At 44.0% G+C, this 15,760-nt stretch overlaps 1 protein-coding gene across 1 annotated transcript in view; it reads left to right on the top strand.

Annotated features, from left to right (window-relative positions):
* LOC119967469 (exostosin-1-like) overlaps window positions 1-15,760 on the top strand; it is an 822,909-nt gene that overhangs the window by 604,906 nt on the left and 202,243 nt on the right. The window contains exon 4 of the mRNA XM_038800037.1: window positions 2,113-2,220. Coding sequence (XP_038655965.1) covers window positions 2,113-2,220 — 108 coding nt within the window. The remainder of the gene's footprint in view (window positions 1-2,112; window positions 2,221-15,760) is intronic.

The raw sequence follows: 15,760 nt of genomic DNA, 5'->3' as shown, positions 1-15,760 counted from the left end.
AGGAGACTATGGCAGGTGAGGATCTAAAAATGATTATTATTACTAAGGAGTTTGTGTTGGGCAAGCTAATGGGGCTAAAGGTAGACGTGTCTCCTGGCCCTGATGGAATGAATCCCAGGCTACTAAAAGAGATTGCTGGGGCAAAATAGCAAATACGCTGGTGGTAATTTATCAAAATTGGGTGGACTCTGGGGTGGTTCAGGCAGAATGATAAACAGAAAATGTGACTCCACTGTTTAAAAAAAGAAGGTAGACAAAAGGCGGATAACTATAGGCCAGTTAGTTTAACTTCTGTAGTGGAGGAAATGTTTGAATCTATCATCAAGGAAGAAATAGCTAGATATCGGGATAGAAATTGTCCCATTGGATAGATGCAGCATGGGTTCTTGAAAGGCAGGACATATTTAGCTAATTTATTGGAATTCTTTGAGGACATTACAAGCACGGCGGACAGCGGGGTACCGGTGGATGTGGTGCAACGGGATTTCCAGAAGGCATTTGTCAAGGTGCCACACAAAAGGCTGTTACATAGGATAAGGGTGAACAGTGTTACAAGTAATGTATTAGCATGGATAAAGGATTGGTTAGCTAACAGAAAGCAAAGAGTGGGGATAAATGGGTGTATTTCTGGTTGGCGAACAGTGGCTAGTGGTGTGTCTGGGGGATCAGTTTTGGGACTGCAATTGTTTACAATTTACATGGATGATTTGGAGTTCGGGACCAAGTGTCAAAATTTGGAGATGATGCTAAGATGAGTGGTAGAGCCAAATGTGCAGAGGACACTGAAAGCCTGTAGTGGGATATGGATAGTTTAAGGGTCTGGCAGATGGAGTACAATGTTGGTAAATGTGAGCTCATCCGTTTTGGCAGGAATAACGGCAAAGTAGACTATTATTTAAATGTTAAAAAAATTGCAGCATGCTGCTGTGCAGAGGGACCTCGGTGTCCTTGTGCATGAATTGAAAATATTGGCTTGCAGGTGCAACAGACAATTAAGAAGGCAAATTGAATTTTGTCTTCGTTGCTAGAGGGATGGAGTTTAAAAACCGGGAGGTTATGTTGCAGTTGTATAGGGTGCTGGTGAGGCCACACCTGGAATATTGTGTACAGTTTTGGTCTCCTTACTTGAGAAAGGATGTACTGGCACTGGAGCAGGTGCAGAGGAGATTCACAAAGTTGATTCCGGAGTTGAGAGGATGGCTTGTGAGGAGAGACTGAATAGACTGGGACTATACTCATTGGAATTTAGAAGAATGAGGGGGGATCTTATAGAAACACAGAAAATTATGAAGGGAATAGTTAAGATAGAAGCAGGGAGGTTGTTTCCACTGACGGGTGAAACTAGAACTGGGGGACACAGCCTCAAAATAAGAGGGAGCAGATTTAGGAGTTGAGGAAGAACTTCTTCACCCAAAGGCTCGTGGAATTTCCTGCCCAGTGAAGCACTTGAGGCTACCTCGTTAGATCGATAAATTTTTGAACAGTAAAGGAATTAAGGGTTACAGTAAGTGGGCAGGTAAACAGAGCTGAGTCCACAAAAAGATCAGCCTCATCTCTAAACTTTCCACCATTTCAGTATCACTACTGAAACTAATATTGTCTTATTTCAACACACTGAATCAAGAAACAGTGCTGCATTTACTATGCAAATTGACATCCCCACTTTGTACCATCTCTCTGCTTCATTTTAATTATGTGCAATTTAACTCATCTATATTATTTACCCTTCCATTCGTAATGCATTTAACATTTGTTCGGATCATTTCACATCAATTCTTTTATACTTTTGGTCTGGTGACATTCCGAAATATTAACTCCTTCCCCATTCCAGCAAGAGTTTCTACCCAAGCCGATTCAGCCTGCACACATATGAGCTTCAGTTAAGTCTTGCAAGAAATCTAAGGTTTTAATGGAGAGAAAATGAAATTATTTGCCTGAAGAGAAGTATGAGCCCTTCCCACATCTTTGGACTGTCAGTCATGTCGTTAAAAAATGGAAAAGAACTAATCCTGTCTTCAAGATCCCTGTAGTTTCTCATTTAAAACTTTTAACTTAAAACTATTGTGATAAAGAGTGTAATATAATTGCAACTATCAATATCTTTTGTTGCAGGCTGCATGTATCCCAGTATTACTGAGCAACGGATGGGAGCTACCATTTTCAGAGATTATTGATTGGAGTAAAGCAGCAATTATTGGGGATGAGAGGCTTCTTCTTCAGGTAATACATCACCCGACTAGAATTGTTGCATTACATATAAATGTATTTAATGGTCCCATAAAAGAACTGTTGGAATCTCAAAGCGTAAACTTGATAATTATTCTTAACAAATTCAAAGACAAGCATAAAGAGCTTAAACCTCGAAAGGAAAATTAGATATAGATCATAAAATAAATCAATATTTATGTAGAATAATTTTTCTTTGTATGATCATCTCCAATTATCCCTGAATTATTTCTTGGTAAGCCTGCAGTTCTACAAAAGATATACTTTGCTTCTAGCTTAAAAATAGGGCTGAATTCCTGAAAATGGTCATGAAAATTTTCACCAATTCTGTATTAATTTGAAATACAAACATTATTGGGGTCAATTTAACCTACCCTACTGGACCGGAAAAGAATAGTCAATGGACATAAGTGAATCAGATGGGTTTTTATGACAACTGACAGTGGCTTCATTAGACTTTTTTAATTCCAGATTTTTATTGAATTCAAATTTCACTATCTGCAGTGGCAGGATTTGAACCTGGGTCCCCAGAGCATTACTCCGGGTCTCTGGTTTACTAGTCCAGTGACAATACCACTACGTCACCGCCTCCCCATGAGTAATATATGTTCTGCCTGAAAAGGTGGCAGAAGTCGATTCAATTTTAACTATCAAACGAGAATAAGGCAACTAGTTGAAGGGGAAAATATTTGATGGATATGGAAATAGAGCAAAAGAGTGGGACTGATTAGATAGCACTTTCAAAGAGTCAGTACAGGCTCAATGGATCAAATATCCTCATTCTGTGCTAATTAATTGTGTAAGTGACACCTAAATGTATGGGCTCACTTTGAAATATACCAGGCCCAGGTCTTTCAGCTTTCCTCAAAATCAGGGAAAACTACCAGGAATCTCCCAAAAGAATTTAATTTTTTTCCAGTTACATACAATCATCCCTCCGGTTCTGCTCATTTAAGGCCGTTTTATAAGAAAAGGAAGATCATGTCATGTAATTCAGAATGTATTATTTTGTTGAATAAGTAGAAATTAAAATTCCCTCCCAACGTATAATTTGGTTGCTTGCATATAACTGTGTGATCTTTTAAGCCACGTTGCTAGGTTAAACACTCAAAAGTTATTAGCTATTATGTTGAGAATCAAAGCCTTATGCGTGTTTAGGCAAGGTGGTAATTTGTGAATATTACAACTGATATTTTCTGTTTGATTTTTGTGAAATAACACAGAAGTTAGTTTGTATTAGATAGTTTGTAAAGTCAGGAAAAGGTTGGTATCTGACCATGAGTTAAAGCAGTATTTGTTATGTGGAAATCAGATGAGTGCAATACCTGCTAATTACATCAATATTTGTTAATGGGGTGATACTGCTGAATGGGATTGAATAATGTACATTTAAAGAGGACAGTTCATCGTAGCAAACAAACCTAAATTGAATGAGTGTGATACTTTTTCATTACTTGACACGTGTTGATGGCAGTGACGCTGTTGAACCAAAGAGTCTCTGAACTTGAAAGAGGTAAGATCACCTATAAATAACACGTTGGACAAGAAATGTGTTATGTATATATCGTAATGTATCTATTATATACGCAAATCAAGGTGAGTTGTCACTTACTATTTGAACGTTCATCAAAGTCCAGGGGCCGAGGGGTGAAATTTTGTCCAACAGCATGTCATTCCCTACCACGCAATCGCAAGTATGCACCACTTTTGCTCTGTTGCTTTTTCCTATTTCCCATGCGATTACATTTAAAATTTAAAGCGCTTGTGGTGTGCTCGTGAGTCACATACAATCATGCAGGGGAGAAAGCATTTCAGTTTGGAAACCCACTGTCAACTGACACTGCTGCAGCTATATGTTGGATATAAGAGCTTTCTGGTTACACAGAAAGGTTCTTCATCCTGGTCACAACTTTCCTGCCCAACTAATTACTATTAACACAAGATTTGTGTGCAGAAAGGTGACATGAATATTTTTAAAAAGCAAATTTCACTTATAAATATTTCAGATAACATTGGTTTCACTTTATTCATGTGTGCATCATTGTAATTTGTTGAGACTAGCTCAATCAGAGACTAAATGTACTGGCATACCTTATGGTTGGCATGCATTGATGGCTACAGGGTAGTTAACGACATTTATTGTGGAAGAAACAATATTGTGTATTTTTGTTCATTCTTCATTGAATGTTCATGTTGGTATCCAGTGATAAGAGTTCCACTCTGTGGGACATGGCTGAACTTGCAGGCTCAGCTGGCCCTCCCTCCTATGCATTGTAAACAACATTTTCTGTGACCACTCTCAGTTGGGATAATGGAAATGTTGTAGATGGACTCAAAGCCCTGCAAGGACTCAGCCAGCCAAAACCCTGAGGTGGACCCATATTTGGACAGTACGGACTTGAAGCCCCTGATTTTCTTACCTTGAGTGACTCTTCCTACCACACCTAGGAAGCCAGACCCTTCCCCCTTCATTAATCCATGCCTCACTTTGTCCTTCACTGAATGCCTATTCTTCTCCATGCTCCTGACCCCACTCCACACTCCCTCCCTCACCAGTCTCTCATCCTTGCTGATCCCGAGTCTCCATACAAGTTGCTATTCTCCTGCTCCCTCCTTGTTCCATGGAGTTAAACAAGGAAATCCGCTGACCTCAGCCACAACTGCACAAAACTGACTGGTGCATGCACCTTTATATGGATGTGAACCGGGTGCCATGCGATTCTCCTGCTTGGTCCACTTTTTCTTGAAGCTAAGACGTAATTTAAAAATATTTCACGCTAATGAATAGTCATGATATGCAAATGTATGCATTAACATTTCAGGTTGAATATCTTTCATCAGAGCTTCTGGACTGTATGCATAAATGTTGAATTAATAAATCTTGCCTATCACCATGCTGTGGCACAGGGTGTATAGTAAATATATAGATAAAAGAAAATGGGGGCGATTCTCCGAGCCCCACACCAGGCTGGAGAATCGCCGCAACCGCTCCACGACGCCCCGACGGCAGTGTGCAATTCTCCGAGGTGCGGAGAATCGGCGCCATTTGCGCGCCGTGTTTGGCATGGCGCCGGCCACGGGCCGCTGGAATCGGTGGGGCCGACGATTTCCGGCCCGAATGGGCCAAGCGGCCACGCCGATACAACAGAGTCTCGTCGGTGCCGTTCATCCCTGGTCGCTGCCGGCGGGAACTCTGCGGGAATGGTCGGGGGGTGGTCTGTGGGGGGGTGGGATGAAGGGGGCTCCTTCGCCGGGGGGTGGCCTCCAATGGGGTCTGGCCCACGATTGGGGCCCACCGGTCGGCGGGCCGACCTCTTCCCCACCCCCCAGGCCTACTTTCTGCCGCAGCCGGCCCATGAACATCAACTCCATCTTGAATCCTTTCACGGAGCCAAAGGGGTGCCACGCCAACCCGCACACGTGCAGGATGGCGCGGCCCAACTGCGCATGCGCAGGATGGAGCTGGCCCAACTGCGCATGCGCAGGATGGAGCTGGCCCAACTGCGCATGCGCGGGTTGGCGTGGCACCCCTTTGGCGCCGCGAAAGGATGCTGGAGCGTTGTGAACTGCTGTGAGGGCCAGAATCGGACATAACTGGGCCCGGTTCGCGCCGTTGTGAAACGCGACGGCGTTCATGACGACGCAAATACTTGGGCCCAATATTGCAGAATCGCCCCCTAAATATAGAAAATAGGAGCAGGACGAGACAATTCTACCCTTAAATGTATAGCCCAATTGCGCGGTGATTTGGACATTCTGAATTCTCCCTCTGTGTACACGAACAGGCGCTGGAGTGTGGCGACTAGGGGCTTTTACAGTAACTTCATTGCAGTGTTAATGTAAGCCTACTTGTGACAATAAAGATTATTAATTAAAGTATTAAGGTGGAAGCTGAAATTGGGACAACTTTTTTGTAAACTATTATTTTAAAAATATGTGGAACCTATTTTATCATAATGGAGAAATTTGACATTTCACAGATATAAAATTATTCTTTCAAGCTGTTGTTGTTTCTATTCCTGCACCTAGTGGTGCACAAGGCAGATTTGTCCACTCCACATCAAGTATGGCTGACCAGGACTTTCTCCCGCTCTTCCCGCCTACCCTCGGTGTATTGGAAGGGTTTTGAAGGTTGATACTCAACCTGTTGGGCACATTATGCACATACCTTCCTTAGCCATCAAGTCCTCAGGTGGGTCTTGAACCTGCAGCTTCTGGTTCAGAGGCAGGGATGCTACGCACTGCAACACAAGACCTTCCTTTCAAGCTGTCCATCAGAAATTATGAATTTAGTACACGGTTTAAAAACCCAGTTCTACCTCAGTCAACAAGCTGTAGCTTTTTCAAGAGTTTTTACTGTTATATTAATAAAAAGGCAAGTTTTTGTCTGTACACTGATAAAATGATTGCCGTCTGGGGTTCTTCAATTCTGCACACTATAGTGAGGCATGGAATCATTGTCAGTGACATCTGAATTTCCACACTGAACTGCTCATGTGTGGACTCCAGGAGTTACGGTCAGTTTCAATGGAGTGATGACAGTAAGTGTTGATAATTTCAGCACCTTTGCTTCCACAATTATTATTTGGTCATTCACTGTGTTCATAATGATAACCTTTTCATTCTATGTCATATTGATTTGACAGTCTATAACTGAAGTCTAGCAAATGTTTTGGATAGTGGTTACTTGATTGAATGGGTCCACATTGTTGAGCTAATATGTTACTGTCGAAGTGTGTGCCAGACCTTCAGAACAGATGAGTAGTAATTTTTATTTTAGTATTCCTGCCAATGTAAAAGTTTTTTTTAAAAATGGAGAAGCCTAGTTGAAGGACGAAGGTTCATAATTCAGTGAAGTCCATGATTTGAAAAAAAATACAGTAGATTAAATTGAACTCTTCAGAAGTGATTAGAATTTGAACATGGTAAGGATTGTAAAAGCAGGTCAGGGATTGGGGAAACACAGGGGGCGAAATTCTCCCCCCCCCACGACGGGTGGGAGAATAGCGGGAGGGCCTTCCCGACTTTTTTGACGCCCTCCCGCTATTCTCCCCCCCCCCGCCGAAATCCCGACACGAATCGCTGCCGCCGTTTTTTTACGGCCGGCAGCGATTCACAGCTGTTAGAAGGGCCGAAGTCCCAGCCCTTTACGACCTTTTTACGAACGGCAAACACACCTGGTCCTGCCGTTCGTAAAAACGTCGTGACCACCTGGAAAAAAATAACCATGGCACCGATTGGCACGGCAGTACCACGGCCGTGCCAAGGGTGCCATGGGCCCGCGATCGGTGCCCACCGATCGCGGGCAGCGGGCCCGATGCCCGCGCACTATTTGTCCTTCCGCCGCCCCGCAGTATCAATACGCGGGGCGGCTGAGGGGCAACCCGGACCGCGCATGCGCGGGTTTCGCGCAAAAACGCGATGACGTCACCCGCGCATGCGCGGGTGGAGTCTTCCCACCTGCGCATGCGCGGCTGACGTCATATGACGCGTCAGCCGGCGCTAAGTCCGACAAGCGGGCTTAACGATTTTCGTTAAGCCCGACTTGTCGGAGCCTCCGACATCGGGCTGCTAGCCCCGACGGGGGACCAGAATCGGTCCCCCGTCGGGAAGGGGCGCGATGCCGTAAAACCCGCCCGGGTTTTACGGCAGTTTGACGATTTCTCCCGTTTTGGGAGAATTTCGCCCAGGGTTACTGGTATTTGAGTCTGTCTACGTGGAGTAAATATTTGTTTGACTATTTTTGTTTCATCACGGGATCTGTCAATGTCTGCCAGCAGATCTCATAATGTTGTTTAATTTTAGAACTTCACAATTTCTGGTGAATGCATGAAGCCAAATCCATTTTTAGGGCAGAATGTACTAATGTGTGCCCCTGAGTAGAGCTGCTACACGTGTGGTGCACTGTGTGAAATCATGCACAGAGGTCCCTGAACCCTGCGGGATTTTTAAACGATGAACATTTTAAGGGCAGAAGATCCTGTGAGGCCATCTGACCTTCAGGTCCAAATTCTTGATCAGTGTTCCTACTGCACAAAGCTGATTGCATGAATTTGTAAAGTTACTTATGATTGACTATTGCCTCCCAAGCATCTACTATCTCTGATTTGTTGACACAAGCAATCATTTTTATTGCCAAAGTTTTAATTAACTCTCAGCACTCGTCAACACATTTCAACACATTTCTTAATCTTGGGGATAAAATAGTATTGAAACCACCCTCTGGCGTCACAGTATGCAATTAAAAGAATTAGTTGATGAAGCAGGGATAACTTTACAAACAGCAAATCTGGCACAGTGCAGCAACTTAGTGTAGATGGGAATTAACACATTTTTGAAACTGTTGATGCGTTTGGAACAGATTTGTATTTTTACACTATATTCGACATTGCTAACACATATAATTTGGTACAGCGCAGCATCCCATGGATTTAGCCACTTAGTGCATATGGTGTTATTTCCTGTACAGCAATACTGCATGAAAGAATTGCAGAGGCAGTTGTCGAGTGTATTTATGCAATGACAAATGATTTGTCCAAGTAATGGCTTGGTAATGTGAATGTTCCGACATGCCTTATGATTTAAAGCTATATATATTAGCTGAATGTTTTCTATAAAATTTGTTTCTACCATGTTTTAGTTAACATATATGTTAAAATAAAGAGCAAAGAAATCTGATGAAAACTAGTTAACTAATTGTAAAATAACATTCACCTGCTGGGGTCAACAGCCAATCATATACCCTGTCCGATGCTCCAAAGAAAATCAGGTGGTGTGTATAGCCGTTGCCCAATTACCTCCTATTTTCTGCCATTCCAAAAATAAGTCTTCTCAGTTTTAGACTATCTGCAGAAACCTCTTGTTGGTCTGTTCTGTGAATGAAACTTATGACGTGTACAAAACTCCCATTGTGGTTTTAATTTTTAAAAAGGCCCAGTAACATAATGAAGGCAACTTTGAACATTGCCAATGGCAGATATTGGTGGTTCGAATTGGCTGCCTCTTGTGCTCACCACCTGATCATCCTTTATATTGTACTGAGTGGAACAGAAGACCCGGTGACATATACAACCGGCAGCTGAGTTCCACCAAAAGTTAGGGCTCGACTAAGGTTGTACATTAGCCCAAATATCTTTGTCATAAATAATAAAAAAACTTTCCATGCACTGGGATCCTTGCAGTCTTTTGGTTGCAGAATTGCAAGAAATTTATTTGAGGAATATCTCTTGACCCATCTTACTTTATCTCTCTGGAAAATCAATCCTACCCCAAAATATTACATGTAATCGTTTCTTAAATTATTTGTGGACTTTTGTCTATACAGTTCTGTCTGAAAGTTTATTTTGTGTGTTGCTCACTCTGCATGAAGAATATCTTGATATCAGTGTTTACTCAGTCTCCTTGTCCTATTTCCACAGTTTAACTTAACATGATATCTTGGAACAATCTTTTTAATTTCCTGAAAGATACTTACCTCTGACTATAAATTCACCTATCGGATGTTGAAAAGCCCATGTTTCTCCAGTATTTCCTCATAACTAAAATCTCTGACCCTATAACTCTTCTGTGCGCCGTTCCCAAAGCTGAATCTCTTTCTTCGTTTCCTCAGTGACCAGATTCAGATTGGACACATTATTCAAGGTGTGGTCTTATCATAGAACTATAGTTTAATCATGACTTCTTCCGACTTGTATTTTACTGTTCTGAATACTATTTCAACTTTATCAGGAGTTAGAAGCTAAGTAAAAAGAAAAAGCAATTTCTGGTGAAGTCTATTAGCAGAGGTTCTGCAAATCTGAATGTTCAACTGATATAGAAAAATATACAGCGATGAGAGTCGTGATGATCTTTTATCATTTAATCCATGAATTGGATAACATCTCTAGTGTAGCCAGAATGTGCACACTGAGCTGCATTGCCACCTTCTTGCTGTAACCAGTGTATGTATTAATTACTGATTTGGTCAGTAATTGTAGTCAGCAAATTGCATTCAATTCTATCTTGCTCAAAAGTTATTATTCAATAAGCTTCTATTGTCAAATATGATGAGGTAAAATAGCATCCACTATATCCTCTGAATGAAGTAAAGTAATTGTGATTGTCAGGATTGACACACAGCCTGAGTAGATAGAGATGAGCAAAAATCATTCACCCATTTAGTTGACCCTACTAGTCGGGTCCATCTGAACATTACATTCCTTCTGGAAAGCACCAGTCCACCTCCTGTTATGTTTTTTTCTCAATTCAGGAATTCTTTCCACTTCCAATTCCACAATCACTGTGTTAGCTGTCAGACTCTATAACCTGACAACCTCAAGAGGTAACATTTTACTTTTAATGGAAAACTGGGGAAGGTTTTATTCACAATTAATGATCAATAATGGAATTGTTCTCTTAGAAGTCACTCATTTGTACTATTTTATTAATCAGTTAATTACAGCAAAAAAGGGACAGTTGTTTTTCAATTAAAACCAGTTTTCGTCCATCAATCTGAAGCAACTTGACTTCTGGCGATAGAGGGTACATTTAACCAGAAAAAAGTGATGTCCAGTTTTGGGCACAACGCGCTATTCAACGGCACTTTGTAGGCCAAGCAGGAAAAGCTCCTCTGAGATCTGACTGTCCCCATCTTTCCTCCTCCCTTTCAGCCCCCCTGTCCCCGCTTTTGGCATCCTTTCCTCTCCCCCCCCCCCCCCAGCAAATCCAACCCCAGGAGCATCCCTCATCCCCCCCCCCCCCCCCCCCCCCCCCCCGCGCGCCCCCCCCCCCGCACCAGGTAAGACAACACTGGGTCTGATCACTGGCAGTGCCTCTGGGACACCCTTTCAGTACCAGGATGACACTGCAAGGCTGCCAGGTGACAATGCCCGGCTGCCAGGCAGAGTGCCAGGGTGTTACCTTGCCCTGTCTCTGACTACCTGGGGGTTCCTAATGTCCTGGGAGACCCCCCCCCCCCCCCTACCCTACCCAGGTGCCATTACGGCTAGTGTACATTTGTAGAAACCAGTACTAAGCGGTTCCTTGGCGAGATATCCCAGGCATAGCCATTAGGTCCCAGGAGAATTCCTGTCTCATTTAAGTATACTGACCTGGATCAGGCCAAGTAAGGGCAAGATCCAGAATATGACATCAGCATAGTGCATATATTCCCCATATTGCAGTAATCCACAAATTTAAAAAAAATCAGATGTGACTTTTTAATCTGTGACATGAAATTAAGTGTGTAATTTCTGTATTTTAGAATCATACCTCCCCATTACTTTCGTTTCAACATCAGCTGAGGAAGCTCTGCCTGTATTAATCACTTTTTTTGAATAACTATTGGAACAAAATTCAATCCTTATCTTGGTTTTGAATCAGCAGTCGCAGTTCAGGAACTACAATTCGTGGTGGACCTCTGGACCTCTGTGCAGACGTATCAGCTGGGAAATGGCCGCTCACGCGCAGTTGGTGTTTTCTTAACTTTTCAGGCTGGAAACAGGCCCTGCACACCTGCACAGAAGAAAAAGGAAGCAAAGAAGTACGAAACTGGTGGTAGGGTGACCCGAACTTGTGCACCATTGTTCTGAGTATGTCACAGGGAGCAGGACGTGGGAGAAGGTTCCAAACCAGGTTGCAGTGGGTCAGAAAGAGGTCCCAGAAAGAAGACCCAGGCAGGGGTAAACACAGAAAGAGGTCCCAGAAGACAGTTTTAGGTAAGGGACAAGGCCAACGATGAGATGCTGTAAAGTAAATTTGAGGGGAAGGAGCAGAGAAATAGGCTGCACCTTGAGGAGAAAGCTGCGAGCAGCAGACTTGAAGCAAAGTAGGCTGGAGAGAAGCGAGGGCAGCCAATGTTTGGTGGACTCCATGCTGTGGGTCATAGGGGCAAAGGTGAATGTTGGAGCAGTGGTGTTCTGCTTGGTGCAGTTGGAGATCTGGAAAGTGAAGCTTGAGTAAAGGTGGAGATCCAGTGGAAAGGAATCACAGAGGGTGAGATTGAAACACAACAAGATGGGTCATTGTTGAAGCAGTCCGAGTGGGAAAGTATTCCAGGGAAAATTCCTCATGTGGAGATTGGAAGCCCGCATCAGAAAGACAGTGGTCATAATTTTATGCTCTAGGAGGGGACGCGCATACCTGACTCAAGTGAAATTGTGCAAGAACACATATTGACAATGTTGCATCATATTACAGTCAGCATCCCACACAGGAGTAGGAACCGACAATTAAACAGGCAATTACGCCCATTAAAACGCCACTGTCTGCACTTTAACATGACCAAGCCCTGTGTGATTTAGCAGTCGCAGCACGGGCCACACAGGTTGGTGGCCATGCCATTTTTAATTGAAACTCAATCTAAGATACGTCAAAACTAAGCCAGAGCCCTGGCAAAGTGAGTAGGTAGGAGCTTAGGTGAGAGTTAGTTGTAGACAATTTTCTGACAATTCATTTCCTGAGTTTTCTGGAGGACTGTGGTTTATAAGCTTTCTTAGAGGCTTTCTGCTGAGGGCACCCTCCAGTTCACTATTTGTGGCATCTACATTCCATCAAATGGGGATTGTCTACTCTGCTGGAGGGTCCTTCTCTGAGAAATAATAATAATCTTTAATAGTGTCAGAAGTAGGCTCACGTTAACACTGCAATGAAGTTACTAGGAAAATCACCTAGTCGCCACACTCTGGCGCCTGTTCGGATACACTGAGGGAGAATTCAGAATGTCCAATTCACCTAACAGCTTGTCTTTCAGGACTTGTGGGAGGAAACTGGAGCACCTGGAGGAAACTCACAGACACTGGGAGAGTGTGCAGACTCCGCACAGTGATCCAAGCCGGGAATCGAACCCGGGTCCCTGGTGCTATGAAGCAACAGTGCTAACCACTATGCTACTGTGCCGCCCAAAAGAGTACCAAAGGGGGAGAAGGCCTGGTGTCCGCAGGCTGTATCCCAGAAAGTGACCTGTGGGAAGAGAGGCACAGTCAGAGGGGGTTCAGGGTGAGCAAGTTGTGCAAAGTAGAAGGGTCTGTGGAAGATGTTATTATCCTGCAGCCAAAAGCTACAGGCAGCACTCTAGCTACCTGGACATATATGAGGTGCAGTGCCAAAGGAGGCTCCACCTCTCTTGGGGACACTGAGTTCCATATGCCAGAGGATTGGACCAGAAATTGCCTCAAACTGTGTAGGTGGCTACCCTATGCAAGTGGCCCTTAAGGTTACAGTGGCCCTGAACATTTTCACCTCTGCTTCCTTCCAAGGGACAGTGGGAGAAACCTTCTTGGAGGCAGGGTGGCCAGGGACACCTTGATTCTTCGTTCCTTCAGCTAGGCATCCAACGCATGGCTTGAAAGTGAGGGTAATGGTGACGCCTCCTTACTGAACGTTCCTGATGAGGCCATCCTCTGATCTTTGTATCAAGTAATGACCTCTCAAAAAAGGTTTGTAGGCCTTCCCATCTGTCACAAAACACTACTATGAAATATATAAAGCACACTCAGGTTTTGGCACATGACATATTTAAATGGTGCTGATGTTTTCAAAATTTGAACATAGAACACGTAGCAACTGATAATTTCACCTGAGCCAATTCCTCTTGAGTTTATAGTACCTTAGGTTTGCGAGTGCTGTGTCTGGTGCTTCTCCCCTCACTGACAGCGTATTAGCCTACTGACTGTGATGTCCTGTTGGCCCTTATGACTTGGCGGTCATCCTCTGGCCTTTTAAAATTCATTTACAGGGTGTGGGCGTCGCTGGTTAGGTCAGCGTTTGTTGCTCAGCTCAAGTTGCCCTTCAGAAGATGGTGGTGAGTTGCCTTCTTGATCCGCTGCAGACCTTGAGGTGTAGGTACACCCCTGTGCTGTTAGGGAGGGAGTTCCAGGATGTTGTCCCAGCAGCAATACATTTCTAACTCAGGGTGGTGAGTGACTTGGAGGGAACCTCCAAGTGGTGGGGTTCCCAGGTATCTGCTGCTCTTCCATCTAGATGGTAGTGGCCATGGGTTTGGAATGTATTCACCTAAGGAACCTTGGTGAGTTACTGCAGTGCATCTTGTAGATGGTACACATGGCTGCCACTGTTCGTCGGTAGTAGAGAGATTGAATGTTTGTGGAAAGGGGAGCAATCAAGCGGCCTGCTTTGTCCTGGATGGTGTCATGCTTCTTGAGCGTTGTTGAAGCTGCACTCATCAAGACAAGTGGAGAGTACCCCATTACACTCCTGACTTGTGCCTTGTAGATAATGGACAGGTTTTGGGGGGTCAGGAGGTGATTTACTCGGCGTAGGATTCCTAGCCTTTGACCTGCCCTGGTAGCCACAGTATTAATATGGCTAGTCCAGTTCAGTTTCTGATCAATGGTAACCTCAAGGATGTTGATTGTGGGGGATTCAGCAATGGTAATGCCGTTGAATGTCAAGGGGCGATGGTTAGATCCTCCTTGTAGGAGATGACCATTGCCTGGCACTTGTGTGGCGTGAATGTAACTTGCCACTTGTCAGCCCAAACCTGGATATTGTCCAGGTCTTGCTGCATTCGGACATGTACTGCTTCATTAACTGAGGAGTCGCGAATGGTGCTAAACATTGTGCAGTAATGCGCAAACATCTCCACTTCTTTTTTATTTCAATCTTTTTATTGGCTTTTCTCATTTCTAAACATTTGCTGCTGTATAAATTACAGTTTTCTTGCCCGCGCTAATTTGCTTTATTTTACAGAGAGGTTTGCTTTGTTCTTCATTTGACTAACTGTACGTACATTTTGTTGCCCTCTGGATCGGTCTATGATATCCCCCCCCCCCCCCCCATTGGTTGCATCACCCTTCCTCTTCTCTTGTGGTTTCCCCACTTTCTCCCCCCCCCCCCCCCCCCCCCCCCCCACCCACTCCCCCTGGGTTGTGCAATCCTTTGGATCTTCATTTTTTTTTTCCTGGCATACTCCTCGTTGCTGGCCTCGAACAGGTTTTGGAACAGGCCAACGAAATTGACTGTCCTTGAGGGCTGGTTGCTTGTCACAATAGAAAACTGCATCACTGAGGCATTATTATTGGACGAGCAATGGGGACTCTTGATTTGAACTTCTCATTGGAGATGTCACCAATCTACATTTCTTGCACACTTCCCTAGTCACTCACCTGTCTACTCTTGCCTTCCTCTGAGACCTCTTCCACTCTGTGACCTCAGGACCTTGCTCCATTCTTTTCGAGCTGTCCATCTCAACATTGGAAAAGATCCGGAGGTTTGGCACCTCACCACAAGTGCATTAATTGATAAACCCTCTACGTGCAACACCATATCAACTTCACCCCTTCACCCAGAAGATCTGGGTTGAAGGTGCCCATAAGATTGGCATACCTCACCCTTCTATACACTCGAGGCAAGTGGGTAAATATCCAAGCCTTGTCTAGCACAGGGTTATGTGGCACTATGCATCTCACACCCATGAACGCCATGAAGAATGGCCACCCTCCACGACCTTTGTGCACCGTTCCAGGCGAAGTTGGTATTCACCCTTGTGGTGTGCAAAAGATCGTTGAACCGTTTCTGGCATTAGATCAATGTGCAG

The sequence above is a fragment of the Scyliorhinus canicula genome, chromosome 6 (genome assembly GCF_902713615.1).
Source record: "Scyliorhinus canicula chromosome 6, sScyCan1.1, whole genome shotgun sequence".
Lineage (NCBI taxonomy): Eukaryota > Metazoa > Chordata > Chondrichthyes > Carcharhiniformes > Scyliorhinidae > Scyliorhinus > Scyliorhinus canicula.
This window is presented reverse-complemented; position numbering and strand designations above follow the sequence as displayed.